The 22,649-nt window shown below is 43.8% G+C and overlaps 1 protein-coding gene across 4 annotated transcripts in view; it reads right to left on the bottom strand.

Annotated features, from left to right (window-relative positions):
• LOC147024496 (uncharacterized) overlaps positions 1–22,649 on the bottom strand; it is a 105,460-nt gene that overhangs the window by 72,063 nt on the left and 10,748 nt on the right. For all 4 annotated transcript variants that reach the window (XM_085884478.1, XM_085884476.1, XM_085884475.1 and 1 more), the window contains exons 2-3: positions 13,194–13,327; positions 11,038–11,129 (exon numbers count right to left, since the gene is read on the bottom strand). In XM_085884478.1, coding sequence (XP_085740604.1) covers positions 11,038–11,129; positions 13,194–13,327 — 226 coding nt within the window. The remainder of the gene's footprint in view (positions 1–11,037; positions 11,130–13,193; positions 13,328–22,649) is intronic.

Raw genomic sequence — 22,649 nt, 5'->3', positions numbered from 1 at the left:
CATCAGCAACCCCCTCCTGTTTCCCCCCGCGCTGAGATAGTGCGACAAAGGGGGCCCCCTTCCCACCCCCTACCAGACACTGTCCGCGAGGCCCGCGGAGTTGAGGCACCACCGCCGCTCCGCGTCTCATCATCAGACGGGTAGGCCCGACACGGTCTCGGCCCCAGGCCCGCCTAACCCTCATCCTGGAGGGTGGTTCTCTTTTCTTTTGCTTTGGGAATGTGTTGTCGGCGCCGTCTGTGAAGTAAAATTGTATAAGTGTTGCCGAGTGTCCGGTAGTCGGATAGATCTGCATTGTTGCATTTGCTTTTTGTCTTCTTCTTTTCCATGTGCTTTTGGTGGAATTGTATATGTGTGCTTTCCGTTCATCGCGAAATAAATGTGCTTATTATTGAACTGTTTTCCCGCTTCGCTTCGTCATTTCTTTCATTGAATCCCCATCTTGCTTCACGTAAAGGGTTGGTCGTGGGCTAAGACGCCCGATAATTAATCGAACCGTCGAGGCCGACGAATAACACCGCTCGGTTATCCCGATAGTACGGAACGGGTCGCTTAAGTGGCCCGTGTCCGAAGTCGACCTGCGGCGAGGTGCGATCGCCCGGTCTACCCTCCGTGTGGGTACTTAGGTAGGTCGAATTTGGCGAGCAACCCTATCCCACGCGGGGGCCGATTGGCTCGATCGCGGTGAGACCGAAAGGTCCACCCGTGACTGGTTCCCGGCGTTAGTCCGAGAGGGTCACGACTGGATTGTCCGTCCGGTGGGCGACGTGCCGCGATTCGAGTTACGTGGCCGTCAGCACGCCGGCGGGCGCGAATCCGCAACAATATTTTCCTCATGAAAGGTTCGTTTCTGATCGGAATTGCACGAAAATTATCTTCATTAAACCTGTAACTACACCAGAACGCCCCAAAGTGAGAACAGAGTCAACTAGAACTTAAGATAGCATCGTGATGCGATGTGGAAACAGATGGAAGCCAATGGAAGCTTCCCCTCGCTGTAATGCATTCCACACAGACAGAGGATATAAACATTCAATTTTCACAAAACTTGATGCAACCGAGTGTTAATCAACCTTAGCGACTATGAAAAGTGAAAACAGAATATAAAATGAATAACCGCACGAAGCAGTGTTAAAGTCAACGGACCTCGTGGTGCCCAATAAACAGGGCCAGATGACAAGTAACGAGAAACTAGTTGGTCGAATGAAATCTTCTTAATAATCCCAATGAAACCCATTATGTATTATAGCCGTCCGATGCTTCCTTATAGGCCATTTTGCACTTCATGACCCCTGTAACCTTGACCCTGAGGGGAAAATGCGATAAAGAGCTCAGACGATCGATAGAGAGCAACTAGTATTATCATCGTGTCACGTTAGAACTCAATCGGCCGAGACATCGAGGAGACAGAAAGATAAAAATTGTTGACAGACGGACAGACAGACACACAGACATCGAACAGTTATATTAGGTCAGCAAGATTACCTAAAAACTTCAAATGATAAAGGATTTTAGTCAAATGATGGAGCAAGACCGAGAAGACTATCGGAGAATTAGAATATGGTGATGAAGGATTATTTCAACAACTGGAAGAGATAAATCAACCCCCTGATTATTTTGTGAGTGCTCTCCAAAACAATGAATATTCAACAGATTCAAAAACCATAGCAGGTCCAATTCCAACAGAACAACCAGCAATACTCTATCTTGTTAAAGAAAAGGTATTGAGAAACAATGATGAATTGAGGTTCTTAGGTTCTGTCCGGCCATCTGTTAAATTAACTCTGAGATTAATGTTTCTTCTAACCAATAATGGACATTACATTTGAGCCAGGAATCGAGTTTTATTATTTCAGTGAACCATTTAAAATGGAGATGATAGAGTGTATATTGATTTGCTAAACTCACTTGATTATGGGGTTTATGTTGCTGAGAGAGAGAGAGAAAAAAAAAAAGAGGACCGAGAAGGAGAAACATATAATTGAAACATTAAGTTGGCTTGGTTCAGGTGTTAGTTTTCTTCCAAATGACCCATCACAATTAGTTAATAGATTGTTATTGTTGTTTGGTAGTTAGAAGGCTGGAAATAACAATTGTTTTAATGAAGCATCAGCCATTTTCAATGAGTTAATGAATATTGAAATAATTAAAAATGTCAATACAAAGATATTTTATCCCTGTTAATATAAAAACAAATTGAATCTTCATCATTCCTCGTTAGAAAAGTTACATCTTCTCTTCACATGCTTCATTCATAAGTTTTCCGATACTCTGATTTGAATTGGTTTCATTGCCTTCTCCAGTTTTGGATATACAGTATTGCTAAAAGGAGATCGGGCGTAGTGGCGTGTGCCTGTAATCCGGCTACTCGGAGGCTTGGGTTGGAGGATCGCTTGAGGACGGGTGCTCTGCATTGGGCCGCGCTATGAGAGGGTGGAGGGCAGCCTGGAGTCATGGCCAAACCCAATCCATATCCCTGTGTCGTAAGAGGCGACCAGGGTTGCGTCAGGAAGGGCATCCGGCGTAAAACTTGTGCCAAATCAGTATGCGGATCATAACGGATGATCCGCTGTGGCGACCCCCAACGGGAGCAGCCGAAGAACGAACAACAACATTATTGCTAAAAGGAGATAGTCATTCGTTGGGCCTCGAGTCATAAACAACATTATTGCTAAAAGGAGCTAAAAGGAGGATTTTGAGGTCGTGGATAGATTCACTTACCTTGGCAGTGATATTCATGTCTCCGCAGGTTGTGAGCCGGAGGTCAATAGACGTCTGGGTCGGGCCTGGGGAGTCATGGATTCACTGGATCATGGGGTGTGGAGCTGCCGGTACCTGTGCGGGAGGACGAAAGTCCGAGTCTTCAAGTCCTTGGTACTTCCAGTCTTGCTCTATGGGTGCGAGACTTGGACTTTGACCAAGGATCTGAGACGGAGACTTAATTCCTTTGGTACCAGGTCTCTTCGGAGAATCCTTGGCTATCGCTGGTCGGATTTTGTGTCCAACGAGCGGTTGCTGAGAGAGACTCGGATGAGATTTGTTACCTGCATCGTCCGTGAGCGTCAGCTGCGGCTGTATGGACATGTGGCTCGTTTTCCTGACGCTGATCCTGCTCACCAGATTCTCTCAGCGAGGGAGTCTCATGAGTGGAGGAGGCCAGTGGGCCGACCACGTGCCTCATGGTTGCAGCAGGTTGACCATCATCTCAAGGAGATGGGGATGGGTCTGGCATCTGCCTGGGGGATGGCCAGACGGAGGCCCCTGGAGTACCGGCGGAAAGTACCGACCGACCTGAGATAGTCAGGTACCGACCTGAGATAGTCAGGTTCCTTGTGTAATTTCGTTGGAATTTTTTGGAGAGTAGCAAACCTATAGATTTTTGAGAAGTTTAAAATCTATCAAAATAAAAAAATGATGTTTCACATTTTTTCAACTTTTGGAAAGGTCGTTTTGGGGTGAAAAACGCTTTTTTTTTATTCCAATTTTTTAAAATCTGAAACAATACAAAATAACCAACTGATGATGGATTACTGTTAAATGGCAAACAATGGATTTTATAAGATAATAAAATGTTGCATTTTGACTGTCAGTTGACATGGAAACTGCATTTTTGGAGTGGAATTGCCATTTTGAAAAAATTTATATTTTCCATTGGATGGCCAAAATAATTGTTAAATATAGTGACCATGACTAACACATAAGTATTGGAACAGTTGGTTGCCATGGAAATGGCCATCTGTGCAATGAAACATTGGGTGTGTCTGTTGTTCAATATCAGAAGGTTTCGGCACCTTCAGTAGTAAAACGTTTGATTTTAAGTTTTTGTAGTTTGATGCATTGTAAGTGTGATCTTCTTGGGAACATAGGTGACGCCACTGCACCTGCTGCACCTGAACTGTCACGCCTGTCTTGCGAGTTTAAGGGACAGTTTGGTCTGAAGGAAAGTGAGATCACTGAGCACCATGGCCTGTCTCCAAGTGTCGTCAAGCGTGAACACAATGCAATTGACCGAATCAAGGCTGCCATACTTAGTCATGAAAATCCATTTGAAGTTGAGGGTAACCAGCTCTTCAATGTGGTCACCCACGCTTATGTGCCAGAAGAATTTGTACTACAGATACTGAACATTGATGAAACGGGACAGAATCTCTATGAAGATTTTGTTGTTAAACGGATAAGTGGTGATGTCAGCCTATGGGCACCAGTGAAGAAGAACAGAATGTACATGTCTGGCAATACAACACCAGCAATCAAGATCAGGGACAAGACAGTAGATCTAAAAGAAACCAAGGATTTGTATGGTAGACTGATGCTACTCTACAGATCCAGCAGGGACGTCGACCAGAAGGATGCAATTGGCAACTTTGAATTCACTGTGACACCGAGGGCCCTGTTTGCACCAAACGGTAGCTTACTGTCATGCACAGACAAGTCGAAGCTAATCCACAACTTGGAGAAGTTTGCCAACAAGGGAGCGTCTTTACCAGAAGATGAGCTTGATGCCACACACATGGAACCAGCACTCGCTGATGCTGTAATTGATGGCAGTACGAGCATGAAGGTCACAGTCGTGGATGGAATGGTAGTTCTCCAGAAAATGACCAAGAAACTAGCAATGGTCGTGACAGTGAAGGACCTCAGTGAATGTTTAAATGATAGGGTGATGAGTCTGACCAGAGGCTTCAACCATGTAATTCTTGTTTTTGATACATACAAGCAAGATTCCCTCAAGAGCAATACCAGAGACAAACGACATCAAGGAAAGGCACCAGTCCAATATCAGGTCAAGGATGATACCAGTGTCAAACACACCACGATGAGTCGATTTCTGTCCCATGATCAAACCAAGGCTGATCTGACGGAGTACTTGGTAGAGAAAACTCTAGAATACAACCGCGATTCAACAAAGGTGGTTGTCGTTTCGGCATCTGGGCGGACGTCGAGCAACAGGGGTCTCCAATTTGAGGCAAATAACCACGAGGAGGCCGATACGTTGATGATCCAGCAAGCAATAGCTGCATCACAGCAACACACGGGAGATATTGAGCTGACGATATTCTCACCTGATACGGATGTTGTGGTTCTTGCCATAGCAAACCATCATCTCCTGCCAAGACACACATCTATCTCAATGGCATCTAGCATTGTCAAAATCGAGCCAATCTGGAAGGCCCTCAGTGAGGAGAGAGCCCAGGCATTGCCAGCCTTCCACGCATTCACAGGTGCCGATAATACTGGGCAGTTCGCTCGACATGGTAAGGCAAAGTGGTTCCAGTGCTACTCGAAGGCCGATGACGACATGGCAGATGCCTTTGCTATGCTCTGTAAGGATGCTGAACTGTCAGAGGACCCATACACAACTTTAGCAAGATTTGTCTGTTCAGGTTATTGTCCAAGTGGTGTCAATATTTCCAGCATCCCTGAACTTTGGTGGCATCTCTTCTGTAAGAACATGGCTGAGAATGACAAGTTACCACCAACTGTCGGTGCTCTGAGGCAACATATCATGCGGGTACATATCCAGGCATACGTTTGGGGTCAAGCAGCAATTTCTCAGCAAACATTTCTTGATCCATTAAAGAATGGCTTCCACAAGGACATGAGTGGTTAACTCAAACCGACAACAACAGACATTCTCCCTGCACCAAAGGCAATTATAGAGATAAGGTGCCAGTGCAAGACAGAATGTTCATCACAGAGATGTTCCTGCAGGGCCAAGAACTTAACATGCACTGATCTTTGCATGTGCAGCACTTCGTGTGAGAATGACGAGGACTCAAACATTGAACGGCATGACCACGATAGTGATGATGACGATGGCAATGATGAGTGACATTAGAGACAGTGATGCCAATTGGCTACAAACTCATATTTGACATTAAGTACATTTCACTGATCACCATATTCATGCGTTACTTGTTTCAAGATTTGAAAGCAATACATTAAATAAACGGTAATTTGACAAAATTATAGCCGTTTCCATGGCAACCATTGCTCAAAATACAGATATATGTATTCTATATTAAGAACTGTCCTCCAGTTAACAATTATGCATCATCAGTTGTTTGCTTGCGATGAATTTTGAATTTTCAGAGCTACAATAAAAAATTTTAAAAAACGGGTTTTTACCCCAAAACGACCTATTTGACCACATTATATGCATTGAAAAAATGTGAAACATGGATTTTCTGTTTTGGTATTGTTTAAGCTTTCCAAAAATGTTGGGGTTAGCTACTCTCCAAAAAATTCCAACGAACATCAAATTATGGACACAAGGAACCTGATTAAGGAGAAGCTTTTGTCAAGATGAATCATAATGAAGGAGAATAATTAAATGATGTTTTTGGAGAAAACGAAGTTTTCCCATAAAAGGAAATTGTTGAGTTAAAATTATTCCTTATCATTCTTATCCAATAATTATTATATTTGTCTTTCTTCAATTTTACACCTCTCAGATATTTTTCAATATCTTCTATCAAGCTATTCTCTTCTGAAGTGACAGAATGAAATTCATCTTTTGCTTTTCATGTAAAGTTAGAGGATGTAAAGAAAAATAAACATCCTTGAATGGAAAAATAATCCACTACAAGTACAATCTTAAAATTATATGCTCAGACAAGAGCATGAAGACAGGTTTGTCATTTCATCTCTGCTCAACGAAAATACTTAAACCAAGAAATGGTATACTCGTTGGTGATGAATTGCAAAAACAAATATTCATTGATTCACTGTTTGAGTATACCAGTGAATAATGCGAAAGACCATCCCCTCCCCCCCTCCCTTTACGTATGGTCTATTGAAGATTTAAAGATTTGTTAATGGTTTAGTTGGGAATGGAGAAAAAGGAAATGATTTGTGGGAATTTTGGGGGTGTCGGTCAAAAAGTCCCCCCCCCCCACACATTCACTTCAATGTAAATTTTGCAATTCTTTTTCAGCGATAAGATGAGGTGCCGAACTGATGAACGTTGGGTTAAAAGGGAGAAAAAAGACAGAAATTTTTGTGATGTGGGGGTGTTCCAGAGATGTTCCACCCCCCCCCCCCATTCACTTCAATGTAAATTTTGGACTGCACCAGAACCCCATTTCCCCACCACTTACATCCAAAAGCACCCAGAAATTTCTCAATCTCACTCTCTTTCCACAAAACATATAGTCCTAACTACAATATTATAGCATACAACTTTTTTTACTCGACTAAACTTGTATCTCACCTCAAACATTACACAGTAACATTTAAAATAATTAGCTTTCTATTGAATAATAGATATTCAAACGTTATTGTTACACTGCACAAACGCACCACTTAACAGCCACGAGTAATTTGTGACAATAATGGTCAGATAACACTGGGCTGCATTTGAATTTTTTTTTTCAGAGGTCTAGGTTTTCTCAACGGTTCTTGTATGTTTTTTGCATGCTGAATTCAGAAATGTATCTAATTTCGCTCAATCAGGTCGTTTTTATGCTATCTCAATTTTAAGGAAAAAAATAATCAAAATTTTTGTTTTTTTAATTAGCATTTTTAAAATTCAAAATCAGACTTACATTGACAGAAAATGTACAAACTATACATATAATGACACACAAGTACACTTAATGTGGAAGAAAGTGCCTTCTCAATTACTTTCATTTCAATTTCAGAAAAATATAGATAAATCGTTGTTTCTGGCAACACCCAACTTCAGTTGCTCCAGCAGTCGCTGTTTTCCTTCGCCTTTTTAATTTTGAATTTCACATTAACGGTACTTGTGCGTCATTTTATATATACTGTAGTTTGTACATTTTCTGTCAATGCAAGTGCGATTTTAAATTTTAAAAATGCTAATTAAAAAAACAAAAATTTTGATTATTTTTTTTTCCTTAAAATTGAGAAAGCATAAAAACTTGACCTGATTGAGCGAAATGAGATACATTTCTAAATTCAGTATGCAAAAAACATATAGGGACCGTTGAGAAAACCGAGACCTCTGAAATGACGCAGACCAGTGTAATCAAACAAAACCATATCGTGTCTTTATTCACTTCATATACTTACACCTCGAGTAAGCATATGAACTGTGCTTCCCTATTGTCTCGGGTCGCTCAACTGCATTCGATTTTTCATTTATTTACATTTTCATTAACGGACGTTGGCCAACGATTCTGTAATTTTTCCCATTGCATGGGCTTTGATGTCTCTCACACAAAATTACCGTGCTTCTGTATTGTCTCGGGTCACCCACCTGCATTTTTTTATTTTATCTTATGGATGCTGTCTGACGATTGAGATTTTTTTTCAGTGTCTCAGCTTCAATGTCCATCGGCACACAAAATATCAGCTTTCTACGTCACGCAGAAGGTACTGATCTTTAATATCAGTTAGTGAATCAGTGTTTAGAAAGCCATTTTTAATTTCACTTATATACCCTGCGGAAATGCAAATTTCAGCAAAATTACTATTTCAGCATTAAAATAATAACATAGAAAGAAATAAAGGAAAACTATGTGAAGCACCTTAATGCTTCACGTCTTTTTTCAGTATTGGAAAGGTTAGCCACTGCTGAACAATACATTTTGGCACGTAGTTATAGAACCAAGTTTTGTCTTCAGCACTGATGCCTTCCAAGAAAGATACCTTTCAGTGGTGATCCTTACCAAAATACCAAAGATGTTTACGCATAGCAGGCAAGTTCTCATTCTCTGCTCCAAAGAATTCAACTAAGGTAGTTCAACCTCTACTTCATAAAAAGAGAATGTATGCACACATTTTGCCATCACCTTCCTTTTCTGCAGACTCCCAGTGACAATGCAATGAAATACACTTACGACTTGGGATTACCAACTACCACGTTCTTGAATTGTGATGCACAAAGCCTGTAGTAAGAATTCAGTAATAGCAGCCACACCATTTGAATGTCATCCTGTACAGTGTAGAAGGACCATCATGCACATCCATTTTTCCTCCCAGAAATGACGATTCCCATGACTGAAAATTCTCAAGTGTAGACAAATGTTAAGAAAAGTGCTAAGGGTATTGGTGCATTTCATATGCATATTTATTTTTCCATCACCATGATTTGAACAAGACTTCAGATTCCTTCTTTACTGATACTTTCTACGAGGGCTGCGTCTTTAGCACTAGATGCCATTGGAACAACCCCCCCCCAACAAAATGTGTGAGGATCATGATATTGACCAGACAAATAATTAAACACCACAAATGTACATACATATTGTTACAGTTCCCGGAACCGTATGCATAAAACATACAGTTGTCCCGAGTCAGTTTTTCCATTAATATACGTGTTGTTAGATCCCTTCTTTGTGTAGTGGGAAGACACGAGGGTGCGTTGCGATGGGCATTAGTTAGGTTATTAAATCATTTTTCCCTTTTATTTTATTCCCTCCATTTCATTTCTGAGGCAAAATCCACGACAACCCACGGTACCTTCTGCCTGCTTGCCCTTTGTCTAGCTTGCCACAGCGTGACAACCCACGGTACCCTCCTCAATAATAGCTTCTGAGGCAAAATCGCAATGTGCACCATGGAGTAGACTGGCGCTTTGAGTATTCCACAGTCTACTCCAAACCAGACGTGGGCGGTGAATCACGTTCGTTTTACACCCAGGTGGGCGGGCCAAACTAGCGTCTGGCCGAAACCCCGCCCAGCAAGGCGGACCAGATGAAGGCCTGATCCAATCGGAATGCTCGGATCGGACGATGACGTCTGTTTCGCCATGGCTCCTCCCCGAGCTCCGTGATCAATAAAGTACGGAGCAATCCTCAGAGTTGGGTCGAGTTGGTTTTACGGGTCGTTGGAGAGGTCGAGTAAGAATTGAGAGTTGTTTGGTCGTTGAAGAGAATTGCAAGTTGGAGAGGTTGAAGAGAATTGTTGTGAAAGTGTTCCTGCTGCCTGGCTCTGCCTACTGAACTGATCCTCGCCCACACGACCTCGACCAAACCTCGTCTGGTCCTGCCTACTGCTCATCTCTCGCCTCTTTGGACTCCGCCAGACACGATTACCACACGTGCGGCTGTGGACCGAACTGCACAGCTTTTGCCGGGTGCCGCACCATGGAGCATCCCTTCCCCCGAACGCTCAGGTACCAAAAACTGACCTCAACTCCCTCCCTCCCTGGCTGCAAAAGTCCTTTGCCTTTCATTGGGTTTATTTTGTCTGAGTGTGTGTCTGAGTGTGTTGGCACCTGTCCATTAGATAAGCCTGTACAAGATCTTCATTGTTGTGATAGTTATTGCTTTTATTCATCTCGCATCAAGTCTGCACTGTCTGCTTTTGTAAGTTGCTTGTAAAATTGCCGCACCACACCTCTCTCATCTTTCCCCTGCATTACATACCGAATAAACCTTTTTGTTGTGCCACATGCTTTTCCCCGCTTATTGTAAATAAATAATTGGAGAAATGTTCCAGGCTCGCCTTTGTCTTTTCCTCCATTGGTCCAGCATGGTTCGAATCTGAGTTTAGCTGGGTCTTTATTCCAGATAATCCGTTCCTTCGAGTTGGTACATCCTAGGCAGTGTCGCTCGACTGTATCCGATCTGGAAAGGTAGTCGGTAGTTGGTAGAGTCATCCGGTTCGGGCAAGGAGTACCGAGGGCGTGGTTCCACGGTAGTCAAAACCGCGTGGTTAATTAGGTAACTTGATTCTAGACAGGAGGACCCTACGCCACGCAGTTGAGGTATTGGCGTCCACGGTCGGTTAAGCGACCCGCCGCGTCATGGAATTATCCGTGAGCGACGGTCTACAATTCCGGGGAGTCTGGTGGGAATCGACGTAGTTTCCTCCACCTAGTGGTCGTTCTTCGCCAGACCGCCGGCTCGCAACAATATATTTTGGTGGTCACCTGCAAATTCCACGAATGGAGCTACAAAAATAAGTCGCATGTAAAGTGACATCTTGATGGCCCTCTTGGCAACTTCCCTTTAATGAAAACAGCAACATTAATTAACCTGACCATGAAAATAGCGAGATTCATTGCCAATTATTCTGAACATTGGAAAGACCATTAAAAGAGTCAGAATTTACATCAAAACTCACCGAAGCAAGTGGGTTTGGAGTGGGCAGCAATCCAGCGACAGCACTGGCAGGGGCCAAGAGAGAAAGGGCTTTAGACTCATCAGGAATCTTTCCTGGAAGGAATAGAACAATACAATCAGGCCCTGCCAAATCTAACTGAGCCCCCAACATACGTGAAAGGCTAACACTTATCATGTCCCCTCCACACCAAACGAATCACAAACAAGTCTCAGCAGCAGCAGTGGCAGCAGCTTGACTGACACCTCAAAATCTGTCACCACAAAAGCAAGTAATTTTGAATTTTGGAACAGTTTTAAAATCAAAATTTTTACACTGACATACTTGTCATCAGTTAGCATACCGTTTGTTGCACATACGCTGCAAAAAAACACACCGAGTACACACCTCCCTAAAATTTTTACTTTTCTTTTCACCAAGCTAATGAAACAGGATATTTGCCATATCACCTTTCCTTGAAATACATTGGGCATAAAACGCAGGCAGCCTCTCCAGCCAAGCACGGTGCTATGACATACGAGCGCTCATGCCGCTGGTAGCACTATATGGTACAAAAACAATCAAAAAAAAGAGAAACAAACATCATGTGTGTCCAAAACAGCCACAAATCATCAAGAGGATACCAGGTTGACAAGTTTCATCCTGCAACAACCCCTCAGTGGCAATTCCATACTCTGGCAGGTTCAAGCCAAAAAATAAAAAAAATAAATAAATAAAAGTCTTTTGCAAAAGCACACAAACACCAAAGTGCAAGAATGAAACTGCACTTTGATGATGGTTTTGGTGCCAACATCAATACAAATGATTTGTTGTATGCTACCAAGGGAGTCCAATATGCTATATTCAAACCCGTGGTCGATGACCCAGAGTAAATGCTGCAAAAGATGATAAAGAAGGAAGAAAAAAAAAGGGTTGATGTCAAAAACACAATTTCAAGACATCACGCACCCAAACAAACCAAAATGCTTCATGAAGAAATCCAACAAGATCAGCCAACCATCTTACAAAATTTCCGTAAGCTGTTAACCTAACGTGAGCGTTTGCCGTCAATACTCACAAGAAATATCAGGCACAATTGAAAGGAAAAAAAAAATTATGATAATATTAATAATAATAATAATAATAATAATAATAAATGGCAGGGAGGGAAAGAGAAGAGTAGGGGAGGGATGTTGGGAGAGGCAAAAACACGAGACACGGGTTGAAAAACATCGTTGTCGAAACTCGTTAGCCGGTGGCTGCGATGATGCAACTGCATTATCAGTCGAACAATTTTTGCTTCTGCCATGTGGCGCCTCGCTAGTTGTCTATTGGCACAAAGACGAGAGAGAGAGAGAGAGACAGAAAGAGAGAGAGAGAGACAGAAAGAGAGAGACAGAAAGAGAGAGAGAGAAGGGAGACAAACAGCAGCATATTAATCCAGGCAATTTTTCAACTGCAACAGTTCATCCCTTCAAATTTTGGTTTGTTCTGATAGATGGTATTTCCCATTTGCTTGTGATGTACAGACCAAAAAAAAAATGTTTTAATAAAACTCCTGTTTTGTCCTTCCTACAAGTAAAAGCTTATGCCTGCCATGCAAACAATGTTAATTTATATGCCAGTAGAAATCAGCATATTGGGGAGGAAACCAAATGACAACGTTTTTGCTTTTCAAGCTTCATTGATAGATATCCCAACGGCAACAACGCAAAACAACCCTCTTCTACCGCGAGATTCTTACGACCCCCATTTAGAGGAGCCGATCATCGCCCTTCGTGGCGGTTTAGGTGAAGGTTACATGGCTGTAGAATTCGGCATTCTGAAATACAACAGACATAGAAAGAGAAAGAAAACAGAGCCATTATTACCGCTATAATAATCACAACTGGCACGACATAGTCTTACCTTGAAGGCAAAATACTCAACTGAATTGTAATATAATGGTTCACACCAAAAACACTTTAAAAGCATGTGGTGGCATTAAAACAGGGCTTATTTGAATTTACTTGGGAAATCAATTTTTAGGGACCTGGCATTGTAGGTAAACAGCACAATCAATTAAAAATCCTTTGGGGATCGTTGGGCCGTATAATGAGTGACTAAGAGGAGGAGACCCTCGAGGAAAAAAAGTAATAATAATAAAACCCACAAATAAATAACCAGGTTCGAGAACCAACCTTCAGAATATGGCACCACGATGAGGGCCCTGTCAATGAAGACTGTATTGGTGAGATGCTGAGCCACGCCAACGCTGATTATATCTTGGTACTTCACAAAGCAAACACGAGAAGAAACCGGCAGGGGAGAGTCACTGTTGAGACACAAAGATCTTCGGTCAAAAAAAAAATTTAATGAAGCTTCAATAGTTCACATGAGAAGGTTAACACAGGCACAATGAGCGAAAGGGCACAAGTTGAACAATCAAAACATAAATAATTAACATCCATCCAAATCACATGAACAATAGAGGCATATCTCCAAAATCGACGGAGTTTTTTGGTTGGGCTGTTAATGTATATCTGGGCCACTTTATTGGCTCAGGCCATCAATTTCTAAGTATGCAAGCTTGGCAGAAACATCGATCTATATATTACTAAAACTCTCATGATATATATTGTTGCGAATTCGCGCCCGCCGGCGTGCGAATAGCCACGTGACTCAAATCGCGGCACGTCGCACACCGGACGGACAATTCTGTCGTGACCCTCTCGGACTAACGCCGGGAGCTAGTCACGGGTGGGCCTTTCGGCCTCACCACGATCGTGCCAATCGGCCACCCGCGTGGGATAGGGTTGTTCGCCAAACTCGACCTACCTAAGTACCCACCGCGGATGGTAGACCGGGCGATCGCACCTCGCCGCAGGTCGACTCCAAACACGGGCTGCTTAAGCGATCCGTTCCGTACTATCGGGATAACCGAGCGGTGTTCTCGTCGGCCTCGACGGTTCAGATTAATTATCAGGCGTATTAAGCCCACGACGAACCCGTTACGTGAAGCAAGATGGAGATTCAATTAAAGAAAAGACGAAGCGAAACGGGAAAACAGTTCAACATAATGCACATTTATTCCGCGGCACACGGAGAGCACACATATACAGCCAAACAGAATGCACATATATCACATGCAACAAAAGAAACAATGACGCAGAGATACTACCGACTAAGACCGACACACGGCAACACTTAAACAGTTTTACTTTACAGACGGCGCCAACAACACATTTACTCAAAAGCAAAAGAAAAGGCCACCCTCAAAGACAAGGGGGCAGACGGGGCCTGTGGGCCAATATTTGCGCGGGACCTGAAGGAGCGGTCAGGTCCACGAGACCGGGTGGGTCCGACCCGCGACTTCGTGATGAGCCGCAAATGTGGCAGCGCGGCGGTGCCCCGACTTCGTGCTCCTTCGCGGGTTTCGTTGGCACCGCTTGGAGTGGGGTGGGAACGGGGCCCCCTTTTTCGCACTATCTCAGCGCGGGGGAAAGGGGGAATTGTTGATGCTCTGGGGAAAGAGTATAGCTGGCTTGCTTGGGTCCCGTGATGAGCGATTCCACCGCGACCTCGTCGCCGACCGCCGTCTTCCTTGCCTCGGACTAGAGCTCCTCGGACTCTTCCCCCAATTCTCCTCAGCCGACTGCAGAAAACCACCTGGACGCCCTCGCCTCCCGACTCCACTCCGCACTCCAACCCGACTTGACTGCCTCGCAACAACTCTTCTTTCTCTCTGCCCCAAAACTCTCTTCGCTTTTCTGCCACTCAACTCTGCTTTTCTGCTCGGCGTTTTATAGGCCGGCAGGAGAACCCATATGCAAATTTCCGGATCAGGATGAGCTCGGGGGCGGAGCCACGCTCGCCCATTGGACGGAGGAAAAGGGGGCGTGAATCTCCCCTGATCCTAGAATTTGCATATCTCGATTCCACACAGACGCGCCTGGAGGCGTGGCCAAGCCGCCCCGCGCTTGCTGATTGGACGGATCAGAATTGGGCGTGTAGCATTCCTGATCCGAATTCTCCTTGGAAAGGCCGCATTTTGCACTCGCGGCTCGGCGCGTATCTTGTACGAGCCCAGGACAGCCCGACGCTCGGTGCTCACAGGTGGTGCGGGAATGGCGGTAGGAGGGAGGGAGGTGAGGGTGATGGAGGGTTTATGGTGGTGGTTTGATGGTCATGGTGCGTTTGGGAATGACATGATGCGATGATGTGGGAGCGAGTTGTGAAGGTAAAGGTCGTGGCTGTTGGCGTTGTTGTTGTTGTTGTGAAGCGGAGTTGTGGTTGGTGGTTGTTGTGTGATGGCGATTGGTTCAAAATAAAGATAGAACAGAAAAACGGCTATCTCAAAGCGTCGCAGCCCGAATGAATCACATTTATTCCCTCTAAACAACGGGTTTGGGCTAACTACACATGTACTTGCAGAGATATCTCACCTCCGGGACCTGAATGGTGGTTTGCGAATTTCCACAACCGTAACACTATATATATATATATATATATATATATATATATATATATATATATATATATATATATATATATATATATATATATATATATATATATATATATATATATTGTTACGGATCTGGAAACCATATGCATTCCAAAATACAGATGTCCCAAGAGTTAGTTATTCCGTTAAATTCATGTGAGACAGGCCCCTTCTTTTTGTTTAGTGGGAGAATCAAAGGTGTGCGTTGCGATGTCCTTCAGGTGGGTTATGACATCTAACGACCACCCAACAAACCATCTAACGACCATCAAACAAACCATCCAACAAACCATCTAAGACCATCCACCAAACAAACCGACAACACCACGGAACAAGTGCTTCACACTCGCCTCACCGGCGACTCGCTGTCAGAGGCATAATCTCTGACAATTCCTTCGACTTCCACAAACTTTGTAACTTCTTTTTGACGAGTATGGGCACGTGTGGAGTGGGGGCAGGGTTTTCCCCACATGGCCGAAATTCCGACCAGAAAGGGCGGACCCATGGGAGCCCCGTCCAATCAGGGCAGAGTGACGTCTGTTCGACCGAGCCCCCGCCCCATTCAGGGAGGTCCATAAAAGTTACGACGCCATCCTCAAAGAGTTCTGAGGGGGTTCGGTCATTGGTTCTGAGTAAGTCTCTTGGAGGAGGAGCAAGAGTTCTTTTGGAGGAGCAAGTTGGTTGGTGTGTGCTCTACATTTTGCTGGCGTTCGTGGAGTTTTCCTGGGTCCCATCTGCGACCCTGATCTCCGCCCTGGGACTCTGACTGCCACGCTCGGTTTCCTCCACGGGCACGAGCCCCACGCGTGTGACTGTCGGGAATCGTACCTTTTTCTATTCGCTTTGCTTTTCCAAGTCATTATATGTTCTTGCAGGCTTGGTGATTAATCAAACTATACTCTTGGCTGGCTGCTTGTGAAAAAGAACATTAGAACAGTGTATGCTGGAAATATGATTCTGATTGACCTTGAGTGGTTCAAAGAAGCATTGTGAGAGCAGGAATAGGGAGTGAACCGTTACGTGCTCTTATCTCTACTGTGTTTCACCATTCTTGTAATGAAATAAGCCCACTGCTTGCAGCTGGTTAGGATGAAAAGGACAAATTGTGAGATAAACATTTGTCCAAAGATAAAACCGAGTACACAAGGGGGTGATATAACAGTCTCAGACTAGTGACGGCACCCTCCGAGCATCCTTAAGATAATTGAAGTTCTTGGTGTTACCTCACTCCGTGCACGTCTTGGTGAACAATTAAACAGCTTTCTCTCAAGTATATCGATGTCTTCATACTTTAATTGAAGGGTGATTGACGTCTCCGACATGACTGTGGGCCGAGCCACATGACCAATAGCAGGTGCCGCACCGAGGAGCACTCCTTCCCTTCAACGTACAGGTATCCACGTGAACTGCGACCCCCCAGCTCATCTCTCCCTCTCTGGCTGCGGGGATCTTTCAATAAATCGTCTGAGTGTGCGGTCCCGTCTTAAAGTATAACTGTTAAGTGTTTTCCATCATTGTAAATTCTTGCTTGCATATCCACGATAAGTCTTGCCCTGTGTCTTTTTTATTTGTGAATAAAACAATTGTAGACATGTTCCAAGTTCGTTTCCGTCCTTTCTTGCATTGGTCCAGCATGGTTCGGATCTGAGTTTAGCCGGGTTTTTATCCCCGATAATCCGTTCATCCGAGCCGGCACGGCTTTGGCAGTTCCGCTCGACTGCACCCGAACCGGAGTTGGTAGTCGGTCGTTGGAAGTCTACCACAATCGGTAGAGTGACCCGGTTCGAGCAAGAATTGCCGAGGGCGTGGTTCCCCGGTAGTCAAAATCACGTAGTTAATTTGGTAAATTGGTTCTAGACAAAAAGACCCTACACTACGCGGTTGAGATATTGGCGTCCACGGTCGGTTCAGCGACCTGCCGGCTCGCGGAATTATCCGGAGCGACGGCCTACAATTCCGGAGAGTCCGGTGGGAATCGACGTAACTTTCCCCACCTTGCGGTCGTTCTCGTCACCGGACTTCCGGCCCGCAACAGTATATATGTATGTTCCCAAAATACAGCCAAAATGGTACACGATAGCGCTAAAATTTTAGGGCCACCTTACTCACCATTCACCTGCGATGTACAATATCAAGTTTCGTTCAAATCGGGCAACGAAAAAAATTATTCAAAAAATAAATTCCCTATTCAGCCAAGTTTTGGCATGACGATCCATAAAGCACAAGGACAAACCTTAGAGAATGTGTTAATATACTTCAAGAAACCGGTTGGCCGAATGATGACTCCGAAGATAAATGCTCAAATTTTCTTCAAGTTAAAGTTTGACCACTAAATGATGTTAAAATTGTGGGTTTTAAATTTTTTTCCCATCAACCGCTGTCACAACGAGAACCCAACGGGTTCACGAGTCATCTATTATCCTTTAAAATTAATGTTAACCAGGTGTGCAAGCTTCGCTCCAAAACCCAGTTGTGACCTCGGTATAAATACACCTGTGCAACATTTGATTATTTGGTCTCGAAGAAATATTGAATACAAAATACTTCCGATAGCACCATCATTTTCCAATAATAAACCACATCATGTACAAGCCACACTCACCAAGTATTGATATTTAAAAAAAAACAAAAAAAAAAAAACTCATGCGTAAACCGCACTTGAATATTGACCGTAGACATGTTTAAATAAATTAATTAACCTGTTACTATTTTTTGGTGACATACGACGATGTGGTCTGTTGGAAGACTGCTTTCCTTACCGGTAATGTGTTAATTGCAATAAAAACACACCAAGACAAGCAAATGTCTTGTTTCCTATCTTTTCTCCATAATAAACAATTTAAAAAATTTTAAATATATATATAAAAAGAAAACTGAGAGTTTCTAATACTGTAGTTCATTTATTTCATCCAGCTACTTTTCAAGTAATCAACAAAATTATGTCAGAAATTGAAACACTAGTTTCCAAAAGTATAACATCACCAGGTAAAACTTACAAGCCACTCTCGGATTCTTCTGAGTCGGAGTGAAATAATTGAGAATTCTCAGTCGATTGGTTCATCGCCATCATTGTCATCTTCTTCATCTGTCATCTTCTTTGATGGGAAGAGTTTTGCTGAAGCTGTTAACCATGGTCTATTTAGTGACTTTTTGTCATGCTTTCAATACCAAGATGATGTAATCATGAAAGATCGTCATTTTCTCCTCACGATCTTCAGGCAGTTTCTGACCCACAGTTGTTCTCGTTCGGACACCGAGCTTATGGTGGTACATGAAACAAACACCATGTTGGTGACGTGAATAAGTTCTTAATTTTGCTGTCTTTAACAAAATCCATTGCCTCAATTCTCATCTGTACGGTGGACCCGACACGTCCTCAGTGGTGGAGAGATTTAAGTCACGAAACAAGGTCTTGCTGGATGGATGGATAGATGGAAATGTCTGGAGACATGCTTCCTGAACCCGTCATCGCCAAATTATGCTTTCATCCACATTGAATTCTCCACCAGCTGCTCGATTTCCTTTGCATTTTACAACTTCTATTACTTTTAGCTTGAAACCGGATGTAAATGGAAGTCGTGTTTTTGGAACACCTATCTCAGACATATGTACCGGATGTTGGAAACGTCCGTATTGGATATCGGGGTGGACGGTTTTGAAATTTGAACTTGGTTTTGGTCCCAATCAAAAATTCCCCAAAGCTCGGTTTCGTCCACAATCGGCCACGCTTAAACAGATTAAAAGTTACAAGACTGAAACTCATTATTTCAGTCCTCTCGGACCATCACGTGAGAAAAAAGCGCCATTTTATCAGTGAGCCGTCGTCAACAAAACAAACTCAAGCACTTCTCACACACGAATAAAGAGGACTACCAAATTGCAACTGTAGACATAATCTGCTGGTCACTTTTAAGTGAAGATAAAAGTAACTACTTTACTTGTAGTGAAGATAAAAGTAATTTGAAGGGACACAGACATTTTCTATTTCAAAGATATGCTTGTTCAGTTTAAGAAAATGCCAAAATCCATTTCAGACAATGAAATAATTGGAAATTATTTTTGAAGATGAGAAAAGCATGTTTTGTGGTATTGATACATGAGGGGGGGGGGAGTGAGGAGGGGTGAAGGAAGGGATGGCAGCATGAGGTGAGAGGAAGTGAAGGCTGACGTGCGGTGGAGCATCAATTACGATTCATAATGTCTCATCAAAATATAGACATAGATGTGTGGGAGGGTGCTGCACTGTATAAGGAGGGGGTGGAGCGAGGATGGGAGACAGACAGAGAGACAGAGAGAGAGGGGGGTGAATGTAAGGAGTTAACAGAGAAAATGCACACACGACCAATATCGGAAATTTTTGGGGAATCGGTTGATTGATGTCAGTGTGATAACCAACTACAGTACGTACTGTAAACAACCCAAAAATCTTGAGTAGCTTTCACAATTGTTTTGGGGGAATTTCAACAAACAGATTTTAACAAGGACAAATGTGTCCATGAGCAGCGTCCTCAAGGTTTTGTCGGCTAATAAAAAAAAAAAAACTTTTTTTAAAAAAAAAAACAACTTACGATATTTCGTCACGTGCCTTGATTAAGCCAAGAGCGAAACGCGTCATTATGTGTTTACATAATAAATAATGTATTTACGAAATTACAATATGATAAATGGAATAATCTTTAAATAGAAACGTGAACTTTTCGAAACTTTAAAGCAAATGTCCGAATATATTTTAAAGTTCATGATAGACGCTCTCAAAAGGCACCGTCTATGTGAGGATGTGTACATGTGCTCAGTATTTAAGGAGATCCGGATCTTGTATATACAAGAGCCGAGTCCTAGAGATTAAGGTTTTGTCACAACAACAACAACAACAACAACAACAACAACGCCGAGCTCTATGAGCAGCGTTCGCTACGCGAGACGCTGCTAAAAACGTTGCATTATAAACGTTTCAAGGACGTGTGCATAAACATTAATATTTAGAAACAGCTGGCAAGCGTCATGTGACGGGTAGGGAAAAAACAAATTGGCTCGGTAATTTAGAAAACACGTTAATAGAGCAAACAGCTCGGAAATCGGGTGTTATCAAATATATTTTGCTTTGAAGCTCACAAAGAGAAGCCATATTGTTGCCGAAATGGGCCCTTAGTGGGTTATTAAATATAGGATTAGCCCAGATCCCCCCTTAAATGCATGTTTAGCCAGGTTGTTTGGTAATCGGACGTTATATGTGTGTCGGAAGGTGTAGCAGGCGGTCCAGTGTTCATACAGTGGTGGTGTACCGAGAGGCGCCTTCTTTTTCCTTCCCCCTCCTAACCAGTCCCCACCCAGCGCCCTGACAGAGTCGGTCAACAAGACGTGCCAGCAACCCATTGGCGGAGAGCTGCTGCAAGCTCGAACGATGGACCAATCACGTGTCCCCGGAAGTGGTCAGAAAAAGCCCGCCCCGAAAGGCAAGAGGAACTGCTTTGTCCTGTCTGCGATCTGCTTTATGAATGACTTGACCAGCTGTTCCTCCTTGGCCATGGATCCAGCATACAGTCATCCCCAGGTTCATCCTGAATTCAACCACAAAGCCTCTGACTGTCCTTACTCCCTGCACAGCTCGACCACGTCTTTTCATCCCATCGATCCACCTGCAGAGTCCAACACCCAGATTTGGCCTAATCTGGTGTACGGGCCAGGCCTGAATTTGCATACTGGACCTTGTGAAGAACCAGCTGGAACACAACATAGATCTCACTCTCTTGTGCCGTCGACCTCACAGGGGCTGGATGCACCGACGCTGCGTGCGTGTGCTGTGCCGATAGGCGTACGTCGCCGCCATTTGCCACACTGCGTGCGTGGGCTGTGCCGATAGGAGTACATTGCCGCGATTTTGCCACGCTGCGTGCGTGGGCTGTGCTGATAGGAGTACGTCGCGGCCATTTTTCCACGCTGCATGCTCGGTCTGGGCGCTCCAATCTGGCGACATCGGCTTGTCACGAGCCGCATTCATGCCTTCGACACAGTTCCCCTCGTCCATGAGGCACCACCAGGTACTCCGTGTCTTGTATGCATGTTGTCCAGGCCTAAGGCATATTTTGCTGGGGCCCTTCTGCGAAACCCGTATACGTAGCTCCCTAGATAAGAGCGGGTTATAGATGAATTATAACGTTCGCGACTGCTTTGCTCGCGTCGTATTCCCCGATGTTTCCCCAATAAATCTGGCTGATTCATACGAAATTTGCCACCCTGAATTTATTAGTTTCGGGCTGAAGAACAATCGCTCAATTTGTATTTAAAACCAAACTGGCTACGGACTCTGATCGGTCTCTGATCAAACCCAGTCCGTAGCCGTGGGGTATATCCCCAACTGGCAAGGCACAGGAGTACTTTGGTATCGTGATCTTTGGCGCGTGACCCAAGACCTGTGCCGAACTTGCCGGCGTTGTAACCCGTGAGACAGCAGTGCTGTTAAGCGCTGCCGAATCTAGTACACTATAACCTTTCAAAAGCCCATCATGATCACAAGATACAGGATGAAACTTTGCCACCACCAAGCATGCAGACATGCACACACAGCAGCAGCGAGGCCCTTTTAAAATCCAAATGCACCGATATGTACCACATACGTTGTAGCAACTGCCGACTGTACATCCTAATCGGGACAGGAACTGCACCGCTATCGACGGTAGGGCACTCAATGAGCGGCTTAAGCATTCCAACTAAATGGGTGAAAAGGAACAGCTCACTTGGCACGCAATTAGCAATAACCGAACTGTCACATTGGACGCACCTCGAGGAGACACCCTAAATATTAAATGTCCAAATTGGATAGATTAACACTTTTATAAACAGATGGAACTGCTGCCAAGTTAAATTCTGGGACTTAAATTTTATAATTCGGCTTAGTTTAAGAGATTCTCGAGGTTTTGGCCCTCGATGCGGAAATAAAATAAAACCACGAATGCTGGCATATCTGGGCGTTTATCATGCATCCAACGATTCGTAGTGATAATGAACAGGTATTCAAAAATGAGTGAGAAAGGAGGGGAAAAAAACCCAAAAAAAACTCGTTAAGAAATCGTTGCGCCTGTATGGGCCGACCAAAAAATATGACGACTTCAGACCCCAGTGAGGTAACCAAAGATATGCCTAAAAAACCCGA

Source organism: Eptatretus burgeri, chromosome 6, assembly GCF_056783735.1.
Source record: "Eptatretus burgeri isolate ZD-2024b chromosome 6, Ebu_testis_v1, whole genome shotgun sequence".
In the NCBI taxonomy this organism is placed as follows: Eukaryota; Metazoa; Chordata; class Myxini; order Myxiniformes; family Myxinidae; genus Eptatretus; species Eptatretus burgeri.
The sequence above is the reverse complement of the archived record's forward strand: the minus strand, read 5'-3'. Positions and strand labels throughout refer to the sequence as shown.